The 26712-nt window shown below is 35.1% G+C and overlaps 1 protein-coding gene across 1 annotated transcript; it reads left to right on the top strand.

Moving 5' to 3' along the window:
- The first annotated feature begins 5861 nt into the window (after window positions 1-5861).
- On the top strand, window positions 5862-8530 carry LOC127933142 (cytochrome P450 1B1-like). The gene has a single exon (XM_052529892.1). The coding sequence runs from the start codon at window positions 6066-6068 to the stop codon at window positions 7638-7640; it is 1575 nt and encodes a 524-aa protein (XP_052385852.1). The 5' UTR covers window positions 5862-6065; the 3' UTR covers window positions 7641-8530.
- Window positions 8531-26712: the final 18182 nt, after the last annotated feature.

Raw genomic sequence — 26712 nt, 5'->3', positions numbered from 1 at the left:
AATGCAGAGCTGAAAGAATCTGTGATTGATAACAAGCGTCATTACGAGCTGTTACTGTCCCACTACATCGTGACACTCGTGTCGCACATAAGCACCAGATTTATAGCCTGTAAACAAGATTCAGAACAGGCTTATGCAGCCGCTTACCACACACTTTCATTCCAGAATAAAGTGAGAACAGAGATCAGATCTCTTCCATGATCCCTTGAGGAAAGACTTCCCAGGGTGTACTGTGATATGAAGTGGGCTGCTTTTGGAGCAGGTTTCGACTCTCTAATTGCACTTCTCCGTTTACACGGTTGCTTGTAAATGACTGTGGTTTGTCAGCGTGATATTCGGCATTAAAGACAAAAACGATTACACTGCCACAAAGACCACCCGCATTTACTGTCCCAGCTGCGACACATGACAGGCCCTACATGATTAACTGCTATCAGTGCATTAAGATGAACCGAGAATAAACATGTTTGCATGAGATTTCTCCATCTTGGGTTTTTCTGCATACATGCACATACCAAATGAGCAGACGGAATAGCAAATAAATAAATAAAGTAGACATTCTGTAATAAATAATAAAATAAATAAAGTAAATAATCACTGGAAAAACATCTCATTTTAATTTATTTGTTTATTTATTTATTTAAATTTATGTCGCATGCAAATAATAATCAATCATTAATGTTTATTGATTTTTTTTTTTTTTTTTTTTCAAATGTTTTATAAGTTCACATATGTTACAGACAATAAATAATGTTTTTCTTAAAATAAAAAATCAGAAAGTTTATTTATTTATTTATTTTGACTGAAAAAAAATATGGAGGTCAAAATTAATTTGTTATCTTTTAAAAACATTTTCAAAACTATACAATTTTTTTTTCAAAAATATTTTGGTACTGTGTCAGTAGTAAATATTTGTTGGCCTTTTTTTATTTTTTATTTTTTACTATTTATTTTTTGCTATTTTTGCTATCACTTTTGAAATATATTTGAAAATATAGTCTTGCCATATGGCAAATAAATGGAAAAAAGAAAGAAGTGAACTAAAGAATTAATCATCCAAACAATTAAACAATGTGAAGAGCAACTTCATGGCAACTTATTTTTATAATAATTAAAGCCGTACAAATAATAAAAGTCTATTTTGAATTTTAAAGATTGTTTTTGTAGTGTAAAACCACTTCCAATATTCATTTAAACACCTTAAAATGTTGTATTATTAAAGCCCAGAATGTAGATCAGAATAAAGTTTATTTATAGTGAGAAAGTGAGCTGCTGCTGCTGCTGTGTGGAGCTTCAGGCTGCTGTAATTGTTCCTGTCAAAGTCCGTCTGCCTGCTACAAATGAGCTAACCAACTCAAATCGGGGTCATCTGGAAGCCATTTCTCGCCGTATTTTTTTCCCCTTCCCCGTCTCATTTTAATCTCCTCCTCCTCGTCCCAGGGGAGGTCGGGGCCGGTGACCGGGATCTGCGCACGCGAGGCCGGTGTGGCACGCAAACTCATCCTCGCACGCAAGAAACCTCTGCAGAAGACATCAGAACACACCTATAGAGGAGTGAAGGAGAACGTGAAGGACATTATCACAACACATAGTGATGCATTTAATACTCCGCAGATAAAAATGAAACAAATGCATTGAATGACTTTAGTCTAGTATGAAATGCACTACAGTGTATACTCCTGATGTGGAAATATTGATGCAGAAGATCAACAGAATTCAGCAGATAATTAGGCATAAGAGAAAAAACAGGCCCTGCAAACTTGGCTTAAAACTTCAGCTGAAGAACAAGCTGCTCTTCATGCAAAGGGGAAAAAAAGTATTTCAGAGAAAATTTTAATTACTTAGGATTTTAAGAATAATATTCTTACCATTTAATTTGTTTACACAAACATTACAAATTATTAAAAAAAAAATTAATTACGAATAAATAAATCATTTGATAATTTTAAATATTTTTTTAAATAATAATAAAACAATGAAAATATTTTTTTTGAAAATGCATAATGTATAAATGTAAATAATGTCAAACTGCAAAAAATGCATGCTAAAGTATGAGCTAGATGCATCATGCTAATCTTAATCAATGCTTCAGTCAGTTTAAAATAAATGAGATTAATTTTATATAATTATTTGCAATGCTGCATAAGTTGATATGAAAGCATCTGCTAAATGAATAATAAATATGATCATGATGAAGCATGAAAGCATCTGTTAATGCACATCACCGTTCTGATGCGTTTGCTAACTCAGCTCTACAGTTTCCATCATCGCTCATTCGCCAAAGTCACGGGGATTGATCACGAGCGCTCATCATTGACATATCAAGTTATAGAAATTGATCTCTCTTAAATGTCAGGCCACATCAAATCGCTAGTGCTCACACAGTCAGTTCTGATTGGAGGAAACACGCGCAGCTCACTTCTGATTGGCCGATGGCCCCAGAGTCGAGCAGAGGTCAGAGTAAGAGGAGATTTGTGGTTTAATGTACCTGGCGAAAGCACAAACATCCCGCTGAGAGACGTCTGTGCAGCCGTTTTCCCCCAGGCGACTCTCTCAATAATTCAATAACCTCACTGGATTCAGTTAAAGATAGCCTGTGTGATGTGATTTCTTTAATAAAAACAAAATGTCCATGCATATCATAAAAATATATTTCTCACACATTGCATTCAGTGAATAAACACACTTCCCCTAGTTGCACAGGCACTGGTGAGTCATAAAGCATTGGAGAGAGAGTGTGTGTGTTCGTTTCCTCTCTCCGAGTGTGAGGCGCTCATTTAAGTTTCTGGATCAATCTGAATTCACATTCCTGTGGTTAGTTTGAGCTCATCCTTCTTCCCCTGAATCCCGCCGGCTCCTGAACGGCCGGTCGGACCCCGGGCTTCCCTCCTCCTCCCTCCCAGGGCCGTGCGTGACAGTAGCTCGCTGAAAAGTGGAAATGCTTCTAGTAAACAGTGATTAGCTCCAGACCAGGATCTGCTCGTCCACACGCTGCCGGCTGCCAAGTCCTCGACCTTCCCGACCCTCCGGGGTCACGGCCAGCCTTTCACAGCCAGGTTAAAGAGAATAATGGCAGGCAAGCACGACAGCTTCACACACACACACACACACACACTGTAAAGCTGGCTCTGATTAGTGCGGACGTTGATGTAAGAGACCATATGTGAATCACGGGATTCCTGAGGACTCTCCCGAACGGAAAGATGTGATGGGATTCTGGCATTGCTGAGCTCTGATAGTAACACTGCGAAACTGAGTCATCAACATTTGTTACATGCATCCATCATTTCTGATGTTATAATATAATAGATTACGGTCCAATACAAAAATACTTAAAAGATTTTGTCTTATGATGCAAATATTACAGTCAGTCAAAATGCTGCACTTTTAAAAATGTATATTAAGATCTGTGAGAACATGTTTTATTTTATTCGATTTAAGAAGATAATGATACAAATATGTTTTTATTTTACACAGAATATTAACTAATCACACTTTTATTAAACTAAATTAAAATATAAAAGGTTTAGTTGTGTTTTATTTTGCCTATATTTTTTAAATCATGCATCTTAATGCTATTTGCAAGATTTACGAGAATAATTTTCATACTTTAGATTTAGATAATGATATAAAAATATTTGCATTTTGTAACATATTATAAATATTATCTTATCTCACACTAATATCTCATTATCGTTACAATCCGTTATATGTTTATACTATAAAATAAAGGACTAAGTTACACTAAATTAAAATACTAAAGCTTTTGTAAATGTAACATAATATGAAATATTACAGTCAAAATGATGATCTTTTAAAAACCACGTATTAAAATATTACTTTTAAGTTTTAAGAGAATAATATTTTTTTTATTTTATTAAAGAAGACAATTGGTAACTCATAATGCATATTCATAATATGCATTGTAATGGATTATATCTTTTCATTTAACCAAAGTTAAAATGCATATTCAGATTCATTGTTATTCGTGAGATGATAATGCATAATAAAGTGCATTTCAAGACATAATTAATGCATTAAAATATGTTTGTAATGAATTAAACTAAGGCTTCTAACAGTGTTACCACTGCTTACAAACACAGATTATTAATGGACAGTTTAATGCACACTAGTTCCTCGTCTCTAGTGTTCCCTGAACAGTGCACGGTGAAATCTAATCCTGTTTCGGTGAAGATGTTTATTCTCTCCTAGGGAGCAAAAACAGTGGGCTTCTAAATCCAAGCGGATTGGAACTGATTGAATTTGGCAGCTTCTCCTTCCTCTGTTCTCACAGGCACATCTCGTTTTAGTGGAGGTTTGCATCCAGGAAAGTGTACTATCAGCAAGAAATCAATGCTACTGTCTCTCTGACTCTAGAAACACTGCAGCGATGCAATTAAAGTCATTAGATCCCTGCACAAACAAACTCCTTCTGCTGAGAAAACAAGGAACATTTATGTCCTGCCTGGCGCTCAGAAGAGAAACAAATGCATCAAGAACATTCAGTTCTACAGAGATTTCACAGCACTTCATTGACTTTGATTAAATATATATCAATGGAAGTGCAAACATGTATGAAAAAATACAAATGCAAACTGATATGAGTCTGTACAAAGGGAACGCACAGCAATGGAAAAATGTAATCAAATGTAATATACACATGCATCACAATAAAAATCCTTCAGCTTCTTCATATGCATTTACATCTTTTAAAGACAAATGACCCATTAATTCTTCCAGAATAAGTGTCTGAGAGGATCTGCTTTAGTGCACGTTATGAAAGCACGCTTGCAATTTATCCATTTCTAAACGACTGCATACCCAGAAACACATGTGAAAATTTATCCTAAAATTGTGAGAGGAAAAGTGCCAGGAGAGAACCTGGGGTGCTTTATGATGAGATCACAGACCCCAGAACACCATGCACCATCCACATGTGAACACAACATCAGATTATGCTCTTAAAGATCATTCACAAACTTTATTGTTTCCCTCTGTTGTAAAATGTTGACATATGTACTAAAAATCAACTGTTTGTACTCGGAGATCAAATTTGTATTGACACTGAATTATGGATGTTAAATTATTTATTTTGAAAACTTTCACTCTGTGATCATTTTTTACAATATGCATAAAACATTTTGATGTTTATTATGACATACGATGCTATTCCAGACTGAAATTCATATTCATAATTCATATTATAAATTATATATATTGTACAACGGGCTTAAATACACAAAGGGACACACGTGGGTTTTCAATGTCTAGTCGTGCTTCATAACTCCATGCATGCATACTTTTCCTTTTTTAGGGTTTATGTAAAGTGGGTCTGCAAAACAGAGCGTCTTTTTATTACGAAACATTCCCCAAGACAAAAGTCTGAAGTCTGGGATGCCGTCGATGATTGCATCAAGCTTAAAATAACTTTTTACTGTAATCCCGTGCAAACCAGAGCAGAAATAACTATTAGAAGAGTGCGCAGACTACTAGAAAGTCGCGCGCGTCAAATAAAAAGATGCAGAGAATTCAGCAACATAAAAGGATTAATGCATCAGTCTGTTTGAGTTATGATGATTGGCACAGACCGAAAGAGTTTCGCACAGTTAAGTTCTCTGCATCTCCGCAAGGATGATGAGAAATACTCCGCACAGAGCGCGTGCAACGAAACAGAGATGATTCACGCGCTATTTCACCGCAGGTTCCGTTGTTTCCCGGTTTCCCGCACTTGTGTCTCCGTGTTCAGATCTTCTTCTGACTGAGTCTCTGCGGCTTTCACAAGGGGAGGAGTGAGACTATCATCGGGTCCTGCCCCCTGTGCTGCAAACATATATAAAAGACATGGATCCAACCAAGCAGCTCAGAAAACCCTGTCAGCTTATCCTGGAAAAAAATAACATAATTAAAAGAGACTGAACTGCGAACCGAGAGATTTGGTTTACATTAATTTTGCATGCATAAAGAAGAATGGATGCTTACATTTCTCTCTCTATATAGCATAGAAAATGAACATTATTTAAGCAGAAAACAGCATCTCATCAGAAGAATAAAAGTGCATCAGAAGAATGGCTCTGACTGAAGCTGAGTTTGAGAGCAGCAGCATCATGAAGGAATGGAGCGGACAGGTTCAGCCGGCTTTGATAGCATCCTTCATCATCCTCTTCTTCCTGGAGGCCTGTCTTTGGGTCAGGAATTTCACGATTAAGAAAAGGCTTCCAGGCCCGTTCGCCTGGCCTTTGGTGGGCAACGCCATGCAGCTGGGACAAATGCCACACATCACCTTCTCCAAGCTGGCGAAGAAGTACGGAAACGTCTACCAGATCAGACTCGGGCGAAGCGACATTGTGGTTCTGAATGGAGACGTTGCTATACGCAAGGCGCTTATTGAACACAGCACTGAATTTGCCGGGAGGCCAAACTTTCTGTCTTTTCAGATGATCTCCGGCGGACGGAGCATGGTGTTCAGCAGTTACAGCAAACAGTGGAAGGTGCATCGGAAAGTAGCTCAATCGACTTTAAGAGCATTCTCGTTAGCTAACACTCAAACCAAACACACATTCGAACAACACGTTGTTGGCGAAGCCATGGATCTGGTCCAGAAGTTTCTGAGGCTCGGCGCCGACGGACGACACTTCAATCCTTCGCACGAATTCACCGTCGCCGCCGCAAACGTCATCTGCGCGCTCTGCTTTGGGAAACGCTATGGCCACGACGATCCCGAGTTCAGGACTCTCCTGAAAAGAGTGGAGAAGTTTGGCGAAACTGTTGGCGCTGGAAGCCTGGTGGATGTTATGCCTTGGCTGCAGTCGTTTCCCAATCCGGTACGAAGCGTTTATCAAAACTTCAAGCTCCTTAACGAAGAGTTCTTCGCTTATGTGAAGGACAAAGTGATGCAGCATAGAGACACGTACGACCCTGCGGTCACCCGTGACATGAGCGATGCAATCATCGGCGTAATTGAGCACGGGAAAGAGAGCATGCTGACTAAAGACTTTGTTGAGTCTACGGTCACTGATTTAATCGGAGCAGGACAAGACACGGTGTCCACAGCCATGCAATGGATTCTTCTGCTTCTAGTCAAACACCCATCAATCCAAACCAAACTCCAAGAGCAGATTGATAAAGTAGTCGGTCGTGACAGACTCCCATCAATAGAAGACAAGAGCAACCTGACCTACCTGGACGCCTTCATCTACGAAACCATGCGCTACACCAGCTTCGTCCCCGTCACCATCCCACACTCCACCACCGCAGACGTCACCATCGAAGGTCTCCACATCCCCAAAGACACCGTGGTGTTCATCAACCAATGGTCCGTCAACCACGACCCTCAAAAGTGGCAGGATCCTCACGTCTTCGACCCGTCGAGATTCCTGGACGAGACCGGAGCTCTGGATAAAGACCTGACCAACAGCGTGATGGTCTTCTCCACAGGTAAGAGACGATGCATCGGCGATCAGATCGCCAAAGTGGAGGTCTTTCTGTTCTCTGCCATCCTTTTGCACCAGTGTTCGTTTGACAGCAACCCGTCTCAGGATCTCTCCATGGACTGCTCGTATGGTTTAACACTGAAGCCGCTCCATTACACAATCTCAGCCAAGCTCCGAGGAAAACTGTTTGGCTTGGTATCGCCGGCATGAGTTGTATTTGTGACTAAAGCCCAGCAAAGACTGCACATACTACAAATATATTCCACATAGCAATGAGTATTAGTAAAGCTGCACTGAATGCTGTTTAGTAAATCTATATTTAATATTTATACATGTTTCAATAAACTGATTCATATAATATGTTGTCAGGTTACTGAAGAGATTCTTCTACACTCCTAAATGGTAATGTTTTAATTGATTTATGTTTATAAAACATTGTTTAAGCTTCAATATAATGAAAAAAAGACTAATATGAAATGTTTATGGTCGAATGCTAAGCCACTATCACTGTAGACATATCAATTATTATATAATATCATGCAATTGTTTGTAGATGGTGTTCATTCATGTTAATGGGCAGCAGCTGTTGGAGAACGTTTACTTCCTATGAGCTCGTCCCAGATTTGGCATAGCAGTGTTTTTAATTATACTTGCATAACAATGTGATTATAGGCATGTAATCGTTTATTTTACAACTGTGTCTATAAATCCTATTCTTTATAAAATGCATAGACCTTTATTCACTTAATGCTTTAAAAAGTACTGCAAATTGTGACAATGTGACAATGCCAATTTGCAACCAATGCAATGAGTCTGTTCTGTTTCTCAAGTCTTAAGTGTCGCGTTATGTCATTTTGAAGGTTCATCACATGCACAAATCTTCAAAATAATGTATAAAACAAGTATTATAAATCAGAGCTACTATCTCAAGATATACTCCTATATCATATTGCATATATTATGGTAAATGATTACACTGAATGTTTTGCAAGCTCAGTTTTTTATTTTATTTTGACGTTCAGGTATTATTTTGAATGTGTTTTTTTTACTATTGGAAAATAAGCTATAAGTGGAATAAATAAAGTGCTTTTTTTACAGATGCACTCACTCTCTTTCTTAACTTTCATAAGAAATTACATTCACATCAAACCAAACCAGGCAGGCATTTAAAAGACAGTTTTATTATCTAAATGTTCTGCATCTGTCTTCACTTATGCATATTGTCTCTATATATCCTTATTGTTAGTTTTATGGCCAATATTTCAGTTTGCTGAAGTATTTCTGTAAAGCCACATCTTTCAAGTCCAATTATCTTATTAAATTTATATAACAGTCATTATTCTAACTACAGCTCATGATAAATATACAGTCTTGGTACATATTTAACTCCATTGTTTGTATCTGTTCTTTGTCCGAGGCATTAAAAAACATTTCAAACTTTGAAGAGTTTACAGACTGAAAACCTAAAGTGAGTTGATTCCACTAGCGTTCAATGGGCATCACATTGTGGATTACAAACACGATGAAATCCCAATTAGAGCAGACTCACTGTGCTCATATGTTAGACAATGTATTCTGTAAAAAATTAATTGACAGCATTTCAGGTTTTACGTTTTTTTTTTTCAACTTACTCAGACAATTCAACACTTTACAGCAAGACAAATAAAACGAACAATCTATTAAAAAAATATATGTAGAAAGGAAAATACATCATTAAATGAAGGCGCGCCTCCGTTTAGCCTAATGACTGATATTCTCTTACTTTCTTGTATATACACACAAATAGAGTAGATACTACCAAAAAGTCGATAAAACAGTGTTTGAACATCAATCAGATGCTGCAGGATCTTCTCACTAATGCTCACTTTTCTTCATCACGTTTGAATAAGCTGGTATTTTGGTGATGTTAGTGGATGCATGAAGTCAGTTCTCCTCAAGTTCACGCAGTTGTCCTGGATCATCAGGTGTAGAGAAACAACGAAGATCCACTAACCACAAACCAACACATTGCTGACTGTCTTCAAGTTCAACAACAAGTTCAACACTTTAAAATAAATGACTCTTGCTTTGGTATTTCGCTGTCTAATGCGATATATCTAATGCATACTGAAATGTAGTTGTCTGAAGCATTATGCATCAGTAGATGGCTCAAGGTGTGTGTCCAGGCGTCTGCTCTCCGGCCGTAATGGGTCATCTCTGGAGAGACACCACAGCTCCGCAAACCCTGACCCATCTTCCTGTAACCCCACAAACAAAGAGGGAAAAAACAGCAGGGTTCCGAAATTCTTCCTGTCTCATAATACACTTATACCAGGCGAAATGTATGTAAAAACAAGCCTTCGGAGCTTCAGAATATCATGACGCTTTCAGACACAGAGTATGGCATGAATACTGGTTGCATCCTCAAAGAATGGAGCATCTTTCATCTTCCTCTACTGTCTGGAGGCTTGTTTCTGGGTCAGGAATCTCACTCTCAAAAAGATGCTTCCAGGGCCCTTCGCTGGGCCGCTTGTGGGTAACGCCATGCAGCTTGGCCAAATGCCCCACATCACCTTTTCCATGTTGGCAAAGAGGTACGGAAATGTGTACCAAATTAGACTGGGAAGCAGTGATTTAGTGCTTCTCAATGGAGAACTTCCAGTCTGTTTCCTACGGGACGAGCATGGCGTTCACCGACTACAGCAAGCTATAGAGGATGCAACGGATTTGATTATAAAATCTCAGAGGAAGTGTCTTTGATGAAGCGTAAATTAGTGTGTACTTTCAAACCCACTGTCTCTGATAAATTACTCTATGCAAAATCAGGTATGTACTTCATATTTACCAATACTGGACTTCAGATTATAAATATAGGTCATTATATAGAATTATTAATGTACGACTAAATCTTAAAGTTTTAAAAGCAAAAGTAACCACTCTGTCAGCAGTGTTTTATAGTACTTTAGAACAATGTTTGTAATGTAAATCTATTTTACTGTGCAAAAATACAGGTTCTAAAATATACGTAAGTATTTTTCTAGAAAAAAATATATAAAGTTCTCGTCATTAAAAGAGCTATTTAAAATATATTGCTTTTAATAAATATATAAAAGAATGGCAAAATAAATCCCAAGTTTATTATTGATTCACTGTCAGAAATGATTGTTTTGTTTTCATAAGCCCATAATTTTTAAAAAGATGTTAAAAGATTATTTATAAAAGTGACTTAAAACGGTTTTTATAGATGTAAATAAAATGCATTGTTGACTTTAATACTGTGTATTTCATTAAATTAAATATTTATATTAATGCACAGTAAGTTGCTCCAAAACAGCTATGCTTTGCTAGCCACATCTGCTAGTTGGCTGTACAAACACACATAAATATTAATAAAACACTGCTCGTCGTTCGTGTAAATTAAAGGTCTAAATATATTTAGAAATTTACTTTTCTATAGTACAGGTGGTGGCGTCTGAATAGCATCTTTTCACACACACACATGCAAAAACGTGCAAAGCTGCTTTGCGGCCCACATGCACAGAGGGAGTCTCAGAGGGAGTCTTACATTTACACTGGTTAATTCACAACAGACACATGCTGCTTTCCTCTCGCTTCCTGTCATGACACCGCAGCGCTCTGGAGGGTTTGGACCACGCAGGGTAGCCACAGTACATGCCCCTGATTTACTGCGAACCACACATGCAAAAGCACACTCACGAGACATGTCTTTCTGATAAACCTTCCCAATGAGAAACGGTCAATCTTCAACGTGCCCATCGTTGGCCTGTAGATTTGCTGAGGTTTTGGCTTTGAAAAAAAAAACACAGCTTGTACCATCAGATGTTTTCACCTCTGTTTTGACCTCACACAAAGAGGTCATATTTCAACTCCAAATAATGGGGAAAATTGTTTTGCATTCTTATTCGCAAGTCGTGATTATTTATTCTGCAATGCAGAAAAAGACATTGCATTAAAGTACTTTTTTATTAAAACCAGTACAACTAATAGGACAAAAGGTTTTGAGGTGAAATATGAGCTGGATGCATTTTACAAGTTTCACGAGATTGCTTTTATGAAGCTGATATGAAGCTGACAATTTTGTTGTTTTGGACAGAAGTACGCTTTAATAAATGAACACACTGATGGCTGCGTTTCAAACCATCAATCAAAGAACACATCCTCCCTTCTCATCTGGTCTTTACATGCTTTGCAAATGGACATCTGAACCAATGAGACCTTGAAACAGCACAAGACGATATAAATCTATCATATTCATATTATTATAATAGCTACTGCATGTAATATTTAAAGTATGCATGCATTATCTCTTGCACTTGCAGAGCTGTGCATCATTATTAAAGCTCAAAACAGTGTTACAGTGTTGTATACACTTACAGTGTTTATTCACTAGAAAAATGCTAAAGAGAAAGAAATGTCTAAACCATGCCAGCAAGCAGTTTCGGCTCAGATCCGGCCCACATCTGGCCCCTGTAAAGTCCATGTGGGCCAGATGTGGGCCGGATCTGAGCCGAAACTGCTTGCTGTCTGGGTTATGGCATGAACAGGGTAGAGTCAGTTTGAGATCAATTGGGATTACAGTGGATTGATTTTCCAAAAGTTATCAATTTTCAATGGAAAACTCACTTTTGCAAACTTTAGTATTTTTCTTCAACAAGGGACTTAAAGTAAACTGTAAGAAACCACATGATGTTCAAAGTTGATGACACACTTACAGTATGACATACAGTTTAGTTTTATCAGCTGTATATTTCACTAATTAACAGATACTTTTAAGCTGTAATTCTGACTGTACAGTTTAATTTGGAAACATCCTGTTAAAGTTTGCAAAATCTTGCTGAGTTAGACAATTTGTTTCACAAAACTATGCGTAAAATCTGTTTAAGAACAATAAAATACGATGGGGTTGGGGAATGAAATATTCCACCGCATCAATATATTCTGACCAAAACCTCATAAACATCTAATCTTAATTACAATTTCTCAGCTTGTGGGTTAGAACATCTTAACACGATTTCAAGGCAGCATGCATATGACAAGCTGGGAAAAGCTTCTTTTTTTTTTGGGTAATGCGGAGCAATGCCAATCACGCAAACACTTGCCAAAAACAGCAGAAACACAGTGCCAAACCGTAGTGACTCAACACTTCTGTTCTGAGAATTATCACACATCCGTGTTTCCCTAAATCACTCCTGCGCTTACAGATGATGAGGCAATTCCCATGAGAAGACTGAAGCCAATGAGCCCGACAGCTTAATAGATAGATGTGCAATACTATACAATTATTTTGCAGCTGCAGGAGGCAGATAAAGCAGGTTTCTGGAAAGCATTTTCATTTTAGAGAATTTCCTGATTAAGAAAGCCAAAATACACACTCTTAAACACATTTAAACTGATTTAAACCAGAGCACAGATAAAACACTTCTGGAAAATGTGTGAACATTACACTGGTGTTTTAAGTTTATCAACACTATTCATGATGTGATCAGTCTCTATTCAAGATCTCTCAGGGAAATATTGCACAATCTAGTTACTTTTTAATTAGTTATCTATTCATTTGTTAGTGGGGCACCGAAAAAGCCTGTCCAAAAAATCTAAATCCATTTGATTCCAATGCAAGAAGAGTCACTGAACGCTTGCCATTCTAATCTAAATGTTTGCTAGATTGAAGTTTAAATGTTTTTTCTTGACATCAAAGAGCAGGAACTCAAATGCACAAACATACAAGCATGAAAAGTGTCTGTTCACACGCATCTTTTACCTGTAGACCCTCGAGCAAAGAGGGTTTATGTGAAAGACAGACTGTAGACCAGTAACAATCCCAGACTAAGCTTCACAGTGAAATTCCCAGGACTACAAACAAATCAGATGCACATTGCTTCAATAATGCTTGTTTGTTTCTCATCAATTTTACAAGCAAACCAATCTGATCTATCAGAGATGCCAAACACGTTTGATTGATGTCTACAGCAAAGCCATTTCTGCAAATATATACATACATAAATGGGTCAAGAAGATTTTTCAACAAGTCACTAAGTGGGTTTTGTTTAGATTTAGTTTAGCTGAGCCTAAACCAACACAATTATTTTGTACTTTTACGCATCTCTTTGTTAAACCGTCTTCAGAAACTCTCAGATAGTTAGATCTGGTGGTTCGAGACCAAAAAAAACAGGCAGATGTCGACATCAGGAAAACATTAAATGCGAATAAGATGCAAATTTGATGGGTTAAAGTGATTTATTCCTTATTTTTGTTGTGGATGTCAAAAGTGATGTGTCCAATCAAACCATAGTTTTTTGCAACAAATTTGTTTAATCTGCCTGTAAAATTAGCGCGATGCAAACATCCCAGGTTACAAATTTCGTTATAAATACATTGTGGGAAAATCATTTGAAAATGGTTCTAAAACGCTGAAATGTCCAGTTTTCTTGTGGTGATTATGACATTATTTCAATTTTACAAAGAAGTTTCTTACAGCTATCTGTTATATTTATAATCACCCGAAATCGAACGTTATTTAACAAAATGCTTAATATTCTAAAAAAAAATCAAATATCCACTACCTGTAGAGATTATAATGTTATTTATAAGTTACAAAATCATTTCTTAGTTAATCAAGTACAAATTGAAAATGTTGCTCTAAAAACATTTCTCTCAAAATTGAGAACGTATATCGACTTTAAGGTTATAAAAACTATTGGTAATTTACATCTGTTTGCTTCTCTCCTATTCTCAGTGCTCACAATCTGTATTTTATCAAAGCCAAATTCCCAATAAATGATTTTCAATTACAGATTTTTCTGTTTCTGTTGTCAGACAACAAAACAAGTATGAAATAGTGACTGAAATGTGGCCATGTTGAACCGAAGTCACTTCTAAACTCAAATTCGGATTTATAATTACAACGACATTCGAGAAAATCGTCAACTGTCTAAAAAGTCTCTAGGTGCTGTTTTGAGGGAGAAAGTCACTAAAAAGGTTGCAAAAATGGCATCTACCAAAAATGATGGGCGAAAAACATGAAACCATCAGTTTCAGAGTTATATGAAAAAACAAACATGTTAGACTAATAACGTAATATATTTCTGGGCCAGTGCAGTTACGGTAATATTACTAAACTTCAACGATTGATTTAAAGACATTATTTTATTGCTGTCCAGTGTACTTTAAAATCCAGGCCCTGAAGTAAAAGCAGTCAAGAACCACTGTGGATGAGAAAGTGAGATACAATTAGTTGTAGCCAACTCTCCTCACACGCTACTCACAGTAACTGGAATAACCAGGCAATGGGATTCCATTACCACAGCAATTCCAAGCTTTCCATTCATGAGAAACACACACACACACACACACACACACACACACACAGTAAACAAGAACACAACTCTCCAAGCACATGAGGATTGTTCTTCAGACTCGGGGTGTTCCTGGAATCGTGGTTAAGCTCATCTGGAAAAGTAATATGCGGATGATAGCTTGATTCACATGGAACATAAAATAATTTCTCTCCACAGTATTACATCAGTAAGTGACAAACAAGAAAACACACCAATTAAGTACGAGAAAATGTGTCTGGGAGTAGGAAACATGGGAATGGGAAACCCCAGGAATTATCTCAGGGCTGACATCAATATCTAACGATCAATCCCACCTCGTAAAATAAAAACGAGAATGTATTTTATTACAGTTATGATGGGTGTGTTCATTACCACTGATTCATTTCAGACCAAACCAAATCTGCAGATATTCTTCATTTTGTGCATTTGCATCAATAGTATTTATTAAACACACAAAGGTTTATGATTCGCTTAATAATATGCATTTTTATGACTTCATGAATATGCAAATGACTTAACTTAAAAGAAAAGATGTTGGTGCAGAGTAGCAACGCTTGTAGTCTTCAGACATACTGCTTTTTCATGCAATGAATTTAAAAAACCTTTGACACTTTGTTACCATCAGAAGTGCCACGCTCACTGCGATTTATCTTATTTTTGCCCTCTTTTATGATAGCAATTATGGCTTCTTTTCTTTTCCGTGACCCATTTCTCTTTATAGCATCTTTGAAAATTAGTCTTTGAAAATCTTCAAAATAAGAACTCAAGCTGCTTTTGATGTGGCTTTTCTGTAGATCTGGCAAACATGAAGACCACACACATCATTCGACGGGGATTTGTGAGTAGATGTCAATATTCAGAAGTCTGTTTAATAGCATGTTTTAAATCTATATGTCATCTAAAAGACTAGATCTAAATGATTTTGGTTGAGGTATATTGGTGGAAGTACACTGGACCACTAAAATCATCAACAACAAAGAATACAAATGTGATTTTCACAGATTTAACGGAACTGTTTATGTTTAGGGTTAGGGTTAGGGTTAGGGTTGGGTTGGGTTGGGTTGGGTTAGGGTTAGGGTTAGAGTTAGGGTTAGATTATTGTAGGCAGATGCCAACAATCTGATTTCTTGTAAATAATTGCATGAATAGCTTCTTTGATTGCTCTGCATTACAAACGTTTTTTTTTTTAAGAAAAAACACTTCAATAATGCATTTTATGAATTTGTTAATTTGTTTAGAAATTGTACCCTTAGGTTAGGGTTAATTGCATGGTTAGAACTAAAGCTCTAAAAATATCTTCCCAATTGTAATATTTGACTATATTCTTAAGTATGCACTAAAAGCAGTCATGCTTTAATCTTTCTGACATTATAAGAGCGAGCACACTGTTCAGGCATTATTTAAGACATTATTTATTGATTGAATGTGACTCTTGGTGAGACTTAATGAAGAGGCATAATGAGGCTATTTGTTTTACAATTAAACAGTTTATTTGAAAGAAAAAATGCATAAATTGGACCAAGTGTGCAGTTTTATTTTAATAAACCGCCCTCATCGTGTCTCTTGTGACACATGCAGTGGCAGGACTCGAGCGGGAAATCTGTGAAAGGTTGCAGTAGATCTGTAGATCCCAAACGGAGAAAGGGATAGAAAAGAATAACAGCGTGAGGATGAAGGGTGCTTAAGGGAATGACCTGACAAACACAATGTTCCGGAGACATGGTTTACACAGCATGAAAACATTACAGGCCTTCGCTGGCGGGTCCTACACCCGTCCGACTCCGACCAGCATTAAAAATGATCATCATTAAAATCTGAAAGCATTTCATGCAGTTCTGTTCGTTTAGACTGCGTGTGAGGGGCGAAGCTCCATCTTTAAAATAACACAAATGTGACCCTGGAGCTCAAAAGCAGTCATAAGGGTCAGTTTATCAAAATTGATATTCATGCATCATCTGAAAGCCGAATATATGAGCTATCTATTGATGTATGGTTTATTTAGGATTGGACAATATTTGGAAAATGTGGAATCTGAGGGAGCAAAAAAAAAATCTATAGAAAATCTTCTTTAAAGTTGTCCAAATTAAGTTCTTTGCAATGCATATTACTAATCAAAAATGAAGTTTTGATATATTTACGGTAGTAAATTTACAAACTATCTTCATGCAACATGATCTTTACTTAATATCCTAAAGATTTTTGGCATAAAATCAATATTTTTGACATATACGATGTATTTTTGGCTATTGCTACAAATATACCCCAGAAACTTAAGACTTGTTCTGTGCTCCAGGGACACAAATGTACTTTAAAACATGCAAATTATTATGCAAAAAATATGTTTGCAACTTTTACTTACACATCTGTGTAAATGTGTTTGGATACAGTACATAATTTCACACCGATTATGTGTATTATACACTTAGCATTCTCTCAACATTATCGCAAATCTACTAACGTTTTTTAAAAGTATTCTAAATGTTAGAACAAAACATTCTTTAAGTAACGTTTGTGGAATGTTCTTGTAACTTTATATCTAATATTTGATATGCGTTCTCCTAACGTTGAGAGAAAACATTCCTTAGATTAACATTCTCAGGACAACCTCGCGATGTTATTTGTACTTGATCATTGTTAAATAACATTAAAATCACGACAAAAACACATTTAAGATGTTCTTAGAATATTACAAATAAACGTCAAATAGTTTATTTGAAATGTCGAAAATGTCACGCAATCACCGTTTTCTTACAGTGTTTGATTTGATTTCGTATTCTGCTGATGTACAGTTGCTTGTTGTATTCATAGGTTTCATTACACAGACAAATAATTTTTAATATTTAGAAACTGTCGAACCGTTTCAAATGTTCCTCGTGGCCTGAGAAAGTTCAGATGAAGCCCAAACAGCTGAACCTACTCGTTTTAGAATGTGATGTGAAGTTAATTACAAAGCTACCATCATTACTATAACAGACGTCCAGAATAAAGTGAATGTTTAGCTTTTAGAAACAAAGAGTGATTTTTCACTTGAAGAAGCTGCCAGTTGAGGGAAATGTGATATCTGGCAGAAACTCCGATCTGCTACCTGCCAGAAGAGAAGATTGTTTGAGAAGGATTTGTTAGCTTTCTGTTCTGATGCAGAGCTGTGAACTATTAGCCCTCACAAACAAACACTGACATCCCAGAGGAAAGAAGGTACGAATGAGATCTTTACGATCTCAGCTGCGATTCATTCCCATGCTTCTTAGGGGGGAAAGTCGATTTTAGAAAAGTCTCAAATTGTGCTCACATTCCCCCAAAGTCTGCAAAAGTCATAGATTTCATTACATGATGTGAGCTATTATTGTCTGCATTTATTTTTAGTCTCCAATTGGAGACTTTTAGTCTTAATTCTCTTGCTTATAAGATATTTCTCCTGAGAAAACAGAATATAATCTCACATATCTATTTAGTAAAGGTCTCAAAGTCTCAAACTGTGCTCAGATTTGCAGACCAAAATCTCATGAAATGATTTGAGATTTTATAGTTTATAGTACACTATTCAATTGGTTCAACTAAAACAGTAGGTTCACTATTTATTTATGTATTATTTTCAGTTCACAGTTTAATTAATGCAGCACAAACATTTTCAACATAAATTTTGAAATATTTTACAGTGCACTGCAATTATTTGATTAAAATTAAAAAGCTGACTTGCACCCTTTTTATCAGTCGAATTCTATTTAAGAGATGTAAATATGTAACAGAATAATAAAACAATTTTCCTTTTGCGGGGTTTCTGAACGTCTTAAAAGGTCTTTTGTTTTTTAATAATTAAGGTCTTTTTGTTGTTGTTGTTGTTTTGTTTTCCAATTGAAATATCTAAACATCCTTTAAACATCAAGATTTATTGAGATGCATTTTTTTTTTTACATTTTCTGAGAAATGGATCGAAATTATAGATCGAGTTTGTTCTTAAAGCAAAACTAATATCTGCCAGTGGGATATTAAAACTAGATTTCCCTTTGTATTACGTAGATTTTTCTGAACCCACTGGCAAATACAGTATTTGTTCTTTTTTAACCACAAACTTTTTTTTATTTTCTGTCGTTTTGCTTCTCAAGTAATTGCATCTTGATTTAAGAATTGTTAGACACTTGCACTGTAAAACAAGACATCTATTCTGAGAAAGATCACTTTTTTGCAGTATGATTATACAGTGAATATTATTTCAGTATTTTTAGGAAGTAACGGAGATCTGTTGGAAGTTTACAGACTTGACGTCACCGATCGACTCCAGTATTAGGTCATTCACTAAATGATGAGGGGTTGATTTGGTTGTGGTTTGGATGCGAGGCTCGTGGTGATGAGGGCAGGTGTCCGAGACGGCTAACGAGACACTCGTATCAAACCCTCCGCAGCGAGTGAGAGCTGTTAAGACAGGAGCCGGTGTGTCTGCTCCAATTCTCAGAGCTGGGAGCATTAAAAGAGGCCTGCACTCTGGCTGACTCCCCAGTAGTCAAGACCCCATCACGTCTCCATCCAAATGAGGAGGTCCACCCCCTAGGTAGTGCACACTCATACTGCCAGCACAAATAAACAGTGTCTGCTCGCTCTGGTGAAGCACGACCTGAAAGCTCCTGGGAACACCGGCAATATCTGCGTTGTGGTGCATGTTCTGCAGTGCTGCTTTTTTAGCAAAATGAAAACGTGCACATTATTTAGGAAACGTTCACGGCTGACAGAGTGCAGGCCACATCACACAGCCGCTCAATTGAATGCATTTGTTTGGAGTGAAATTGCTCTTAAATGCAGTTAACAAAAATGTGTTCTGGGAATATTCATAGTAAGTTATGAAAACGTTATGTTCTGTACAATTTCCAGATTTTCTAAAGATTAAAAAAAAAAAAAATTGTGGTTTTATGAATCTGAAGAGAACTTTTCATGTTATTATTTAGGAAAATAGTAAAATAAAAATGGAAATGTTACTTTTGAATTTTCTCTGAACATTCCGAAACAAGCAGTAACATTTAAAAGATGAGATTTGACATTTGGACCAATGTCCAATTTAAATAAAATTATTTGTAAAAAATTTTTTTGTAAAAACCTTTCCAGAATGTTCTAGTTGTTAGCTGGGATTGTCCAAAAAAAAAAAAAAAAAAAAAAAAAAAAAAAATTAAATTATGGCAAAAAAAAGTTTTTCAGCATTGTACATTGTAAATAAATTATTTATATTTTCATATTTTTGTAAATAAAAGTATTATTTATTGGATTATTGGAGCACCTTTTGCAAGAAACAAAGATAGGTGTTAGTGAAGATTATTTCTACACCAAATTATTTTCAGTGAAGATTTGAAGAATTTTATTATATTATAATTTTATTATTATTGTGGTTAAAAATTTAATAATTAATTGTGAGAGCAAAAATTGCTATATATCACTCAAACAGATTAGATTTAAACAACTAACTTGATTAGAAAGCGTAACAATGTTGCAAGCATAGAAAGTGATTACTGGACAAACTGCATTACACGGGCGAAAAACGATAGAAGAGAGACAGATTTTGTGCATTTAGAAATTCATAGAGTTGTATGATGCATATGCATACGTGAAGTTTGAAGTACACTGAGATGAAGTTACAGGGAGATTCTCGTAGTTCTTCTTGTAGTTGTTTCACAAGCAATGCAAAATAAATGATGCGGTGAATGATGCTGTGGCTGACGTGTGTCTGTACCTGCTCGGCATCTGTGTGTTTGTTTAGATCAGCCCTACTTACACAGAACCTCTCCGGATCACAGACTCGCTCTCATCCCACAGCTGTTAAAACAATCCTAGACCGAGTCTTAAAGTCAAAGCGCAGGAGAAACGTTGCATTACAAACCCATTACTCAATAACAACTTCATTTCTCTCAGCGTTATTAGAACATACTGTAGATCAAATATTAATAAAGTTATAAGAACATTTCATAAACATTACTTTAGGTGACCCACATTTTATAAAAAGGGTCGAGTGCTGATGTCACTGCATGTGTCTCACATGTGCACGATGCATTTAAGTCAGCATGTAAAGAGTTAAGCGTTCCTTGCTGGTTATTTACACAAGTGAATAGAACAACAATCATCTAACAAGACAATTTTCAGGACAATTTTCTCACCGGACCACACCAAAACTAGACTGTAGGTGAATACAACATGACTGTGCAAAAGTTTGATGTCGGTAAGATTTTAAGTTTTAAAAAGGAGTCTCTTCTGCTCACCGAGGCTGCATTTATTTGATCAAAAATACTGTAAAAATAGTGAAATATTATTATAATTCAAAATATCTGTTTTCTGTGTGAATCTCTGTTAAAGTGTAATTTATTTCTGTGATGCTCCGCTGTATTCTCAGCATCATTCCTCCAGTCTTCAGTGTCACATGATCTTCAGAAATCAGAATAATATGATGATTTACTGCTCAAGAAACATTTCGGATTATTAGCAATGTTGAACACATTAATATTTTTGTGGAAACAGTGATACACTTAATTTTTTCATGATTCACAGATGAATAGAAAATTTAGGAAATCGAATCTTTACTATCAATTTATGCCTCTTTGCTGAATAAAAGTATTAATATCTTTCAGAAATCTGACTGAACCCCAAATTTTAAAAAGTAGTAAATTGGATGTAAAATTAATTATATAATTTAAGAACCATTATAAAAATAAAATTGCTTGATTGTATTTAAACGTTCAAGTGTTACTTTCAGATGTTCTCTGAACGCTCTTTAAAAGTAGCATTGCATTCAAAACGTTTCAGTGAAAAACATCCAATGAAAGGTTTTTTTGTGCTGATATATATTGAGAATATTGTTAACTCTTTTCCCACCAGCATCTTTTTTTAAAAGTTGCTAACCACCGCCAGCATTTTGATCATTTTCACAATAAAATATTTGTATGCCAAAACAAGAGCCTCTGCTTTTAAACAAAACAGCCCATTTTATTGTTGCTTAATTCCATCTTTTGATATCTACACTCAAATGTTGGAAGTTTCATGAAAAAAAGCTAAATTGAAGAAACTTACAACTAAAAATACATTTTTAGGTTGAATCCAATGATAATGTTTGATGTACTCATGTAATCCACTCAATAAAAATCTGGCCAATGATATAGTTACATTTTGCAACAAAATAAAAAAATAAGCAATTTACTACATATTTACTATGCAGGTACTATGTATGTGGATAAAGTAAGAGATATATATCAAACTTTATTTTTAAAGAGCTGAGCGATAATATAGTTACTAAAGCAATAAATATAGCAATAAGCAACATTTTGCAACTATATATATCGATTATAACATTTTATGCAAATACACTGCATGCACATGGAAACAGATGTAAATACTTTCCCAGCCAATAAAAATATGTTCTAAGAATGTTTCGAACGTTAAGTTATATGTTTCTGAATGTTCTCTAAACATCCAAAACTTCCAGTTTTATAAATGTTCGAGAAACTTTTTGTTATAGAAATGTTGAAAGAACATTTGATAAGTTTGCAACATTATGCGACCGTTACTTTTAAATGTTCTTAGAATGTTTTGAAAAAGTAACAGTTAAAAAAAGAAACATGAAGTGAATGTTTAACTAAATGCATTTCAAGGAAGAATCTTGTATAAATGTATAAACAAGGTTTTGTTCTAACGTTTTGAAAACGTATTTATAGACAGATAATAGGAATATCACTATTGGATGTTTTTCTCTGAGCTTTTTGAAACGAGTAGTCAGTAATATTTAAAAATCGATTCATAAAAATGTTTCACAAGTTTTTTCTTTTGATTATAAATAAAATTTTTGTGCTAACATTAAGAACATTATTAAAGACCAAATAACATTGAACAAACATTTCATTAACGTTACTGCAGAAGTACTTTTTTTGGATCTCACTTTATAAAATGAATCAATCTTGTGTGTGACCTTAACTCAAACTGAAGAACTGGAAAAGTGCTGCAGGAATATCTGTAGTAGATGTGATATATGAACACAGACGTAAGAAATAGTGATCTGAGGTGCACTGGATCTGTGATGCATTAACCCACAATGTGTGTGTGTGTGTGTGTGTGTGTGTATGTGTGTTCTGTGAGATTTAAACGTTCCTCGTTCTAGTGCACTCCATCAGTTTTAAAGACAGCAGAGAGAACATGCTAATAAATATGAGCGATGCACGAAACTTTCCTAGTCTACATTTCTACAAAGACACACTCATCTAGCACAGATTAACATGATTTATCTGCTGTAACTCTGAGAGCGTTTATGTAATCTGAAGAGTGTTTCTGCCTGCTATCAGTCCAATTTAGAAGATCGCTCACAGTGCCACTTAACATTTGTAATGTTTTTTTAAAAGTTAGCACAAATCATTCTTAAAATTATATTTATGGAACACTCTTATAACATTAATAATATTTGATATGGTCTCATAATGTTGAGAGGAAATGTTCTTCAAATAACATTCTTGTGAAATGTTCTCAGAACTATGTTGAATAGAGTTTTTCAGTGAAACTGAACTGAAACATTCTCATAACATTTTCTATATGGAATTCAATGGACATTTAAACGTTTTAAAAAAAAAAACATTCAGAAACAACGTTTTCATACCAGTTTAAAAATTGCAAAATGGAATGTTTCTCTTACATTCACATAACCAAGAAACAAACTGGTGTTTTAAATGATTAAAAAACACTCAAATGTAACGTTTCCTTTTAAACATTCTCAAAACGTTTCAAAATGTTACAACTGAATGTTCCTACAACCAAGAAGAAACGTTCTTAATTTAAAAAAAAAATTATTGTTCGCTGGGATGCCTGTTATATCATCTATAACTGAGAATGCACCTCGCTAGCAACCTTTACATGCACACATAAATAATAAATCATATTAATGGTGCGATCGGACTGAAAAGCTTTCATTTAAACACCTCAATCGATCTGACTGAGATCCGAAACAATCCAATCAATTAGAAAAATCCAAGCAATAAACGCTTTAAATTCCAATGATTTCAAAAATACCTTATAATAAGGCAAAAATGGTGATTATACAGTACTTACAGTATCCAGCTAATAATAATTAAAAAAAAGTTCTAAAAAATTTTTCTCACTTTGCCATTAAGTTGTGAAATGTTGTTTCTGAATGTTTTCTAAATGTTCAAATCATCCTTTTTTTTTAAGCGTTTTTTTCTTGGTTATGCAAACACTGAGAACATTCCATTGTATCATTTTGAAATTATTATGGGAATGTTACTTTTGAATGTTCTCTGAACATTCTAAACAAGCGGTAATGTTTAAAAATGCTAGACAAAAAAAGTTTCATGAATGATGTATAAATAAGGTTTTGATAACTTAAAGACCAGTTAACAGAATGTTCTGAGAATATTCCATGTTAGATGGATATCTAAGGAAAACATGTAATGTACATGTAAATTAATGAGAATATTTTTACATTCATATAAACAGAACTGTCAGAGTCTGAAATCAGATTAAACTGCATCGGATTGCATGTTAAGATTTGTATTTTATGATCAACACATATCAGAACATAACACATGAAGGGGCTTGAATCTGTATCTTTTGGTGGTGTGTGGTCTGAAACCGAGATGGGAAGAACCACCTTCCTGGAGATATTCAGTTCCAGTACAAATACAGATGCAATTCAGATGGACATATTTTGGACTAAAGCACTGGTTAAAGGTTTGAGATGTCTTGCATGTTAAAAAATACTTTTCATATCTCTGTTTAACCGCAGAGAAGAGCTGTTATCCAGATGGATAAATGGGAATGTTTTCCCAAACCTGTGATGAAGAAGGCCTTAGATGATCTGATAGTGTAAATCAAGAACTGTTGATTTAGTATTACGAAATGATAAAATAATGCAAAGTAAAAATGAAACCAGTTAGCATTTATAGTTTGATTTTTTTTTTTTGTCACTATTTTGAGTACACAAGGATTTCATTGGTAATGAAGCAGTCATGAAATGCATTGCAAACACATATTTTTTTAACATTTCTATGCATTATGCATTTTGTGATGCACAAAAGGTCTCTTGTAAATGAAATGCACAGAGTCTGCATTCACAAAATTAATTTTCTTTTTCATAAAACAGAATATACGCAAAACATCCTCCATTGGAAATGACTTTGAACTTCTTGGATTTGGGTTTAGAATTATGTGCATGACTTTACATTTCTTTTTACAAACCACAGCTGCATGGGTTTTGTCTTTGTGTGTATGACATGCATTAAAATGTAATCACATTTTGCCATTCATTAATCATTAATAGATTTAATAATTTAATAAGTCCTGTTTTATTTCAGTTAGTTTTTCAATGAGTTTTAATTTTTGTTTTTACTTGGCATTCTATTTCATATTACAAAAATCGTTTTTAAATCAGTACTTCTTGTCTTGAATAACTATTCAGGAAACCTGTTTGAAAACCAACATTATTTTTGCTATTCAATCTACCAACGCTTCAGGTCTAATGCAAAATGAGTTGCAGTTCATCCAGCATTATGTGAAGTGTTGACTTTACATTTGTTTAGAAAATGCATGTGTCTTTTGTTTTTGTGTATGCAATGCATTAAAGTGAAACTGCATTTTGTAATGAAAATACTGCATTTTTGTGTCAAATGATAACCAGAACTGCAAAAACAATGGATGTTTCAAAGATATCTCCTGAAACACTCACTTTATGTGCCGTTACTAAGAAAACACATGAAACATTTTTATTTATAACACAGTGTTAGAGAAAGTTATTTTAAAATTTATGCATTTCAACATTGCATTACTTCCTTTAAAAAAGTAACTAATTGAGTTACTTACTGTAGTTACTTTTTATGGAAAGATGTGTGTTATGTTACTTTTGTGTAATTTTTTCTCATCTGACATTGGGGTTGCTTGTTTGTTTCTTGTTTGTTTCTATGATTTTGGGGGGGGGGGGGGTGTAAAATCCCTTTCACATGAAAATTAAAGTCACTTAACCTCAGACTGAAGGAAATATAAATTCAAAAAGCTTGAATAAAACTCTTCAACAATTTTTTTTTTTTTTTAATCTAAAGTCACTTTGGCTTCTTATTATGTTTGAATTAGATCATCAAGAGATCAGCCGCAAAGACACTTTATATGTTATTTAGCATATTTAATTATTGCATGTCATATTCTAAGTTTGCATCTCACTGTTCTTCTTCATTTGGAGGAAAACCGAATCTGTTGTGAGTGAGATGAGCAACAACTCATTTTTCCTCATGTAGCCTTTGTATCTCATATATAGCTTTTACATCATCCACTGCTCAATATACAGCATTAAGTTAAGACAAATATCATTTGGTTCCTCATCAGAAACACAAACCATCTGTAATGCGTACAAGGATACAACTTCAAAATATAAGTTGAGGTACAATTAGCATCAAGCTACAGTTGGAAATGTATGCTTTTGCTTAAAACCCACTTTAAACCATCATCTAGTGCTTGTAATAACATCTGTTTGAGATCTAAAGTGGTTTTTGATTCTATAATATGCAGAAATGAATGATTTATCATGGATTGAACGCCACATCTGCTTATCATTCATTTGACATAAGCATCCTTTATTGACAAATTAAAAATACCATGAGCTGCATATAAAAAATAAAAAAGATATATTTTCATAGTTATATGTCTTCATATTTCACGTGTAGAAAAAATGTTTCTCAAGTGTTTTCATACAGAAGGGCAGGAGATACGATCACAAATTTTCATGTTGAGTGTGAAAGTGCCTTTACTTCTTGTTTCAGAATGTTTGAGAACATTCAAAACATGTTAAAATAGAATGTTTTGTTCATAAATGCATTCGTCGGAATGTTTTTTAAAAGCTTATTTTTGCTAGCAGGTTTGCACGTGCCAAACAGCATGTAAAGTGAGCAACGTTTGTTAAAGCCTTTGGCATCAAGTGTCAGTAAGACCTG

Source organism: Carassius gibelio, chromosome A17 (genome assembly GCF_023724105.1).
Source record: "Carassius gibelio isolate Cgi1373 ecotype wild population from Czech Republic chromosome A17, carGib1.2-hapl.c, whole genome shotgun sequence".
Lineage (NCBI taxonomy): Eukaryota > Metazoa > Chordata > Actinopteri > Cypriniformes > Cyprinidae > Carassius > Carassius gibelio.
The sequence above is the reverse complement of the archived record's forward strand: the minus strand, read 5'-3'. Positions and strand labels throughout refer to the sequence as shown.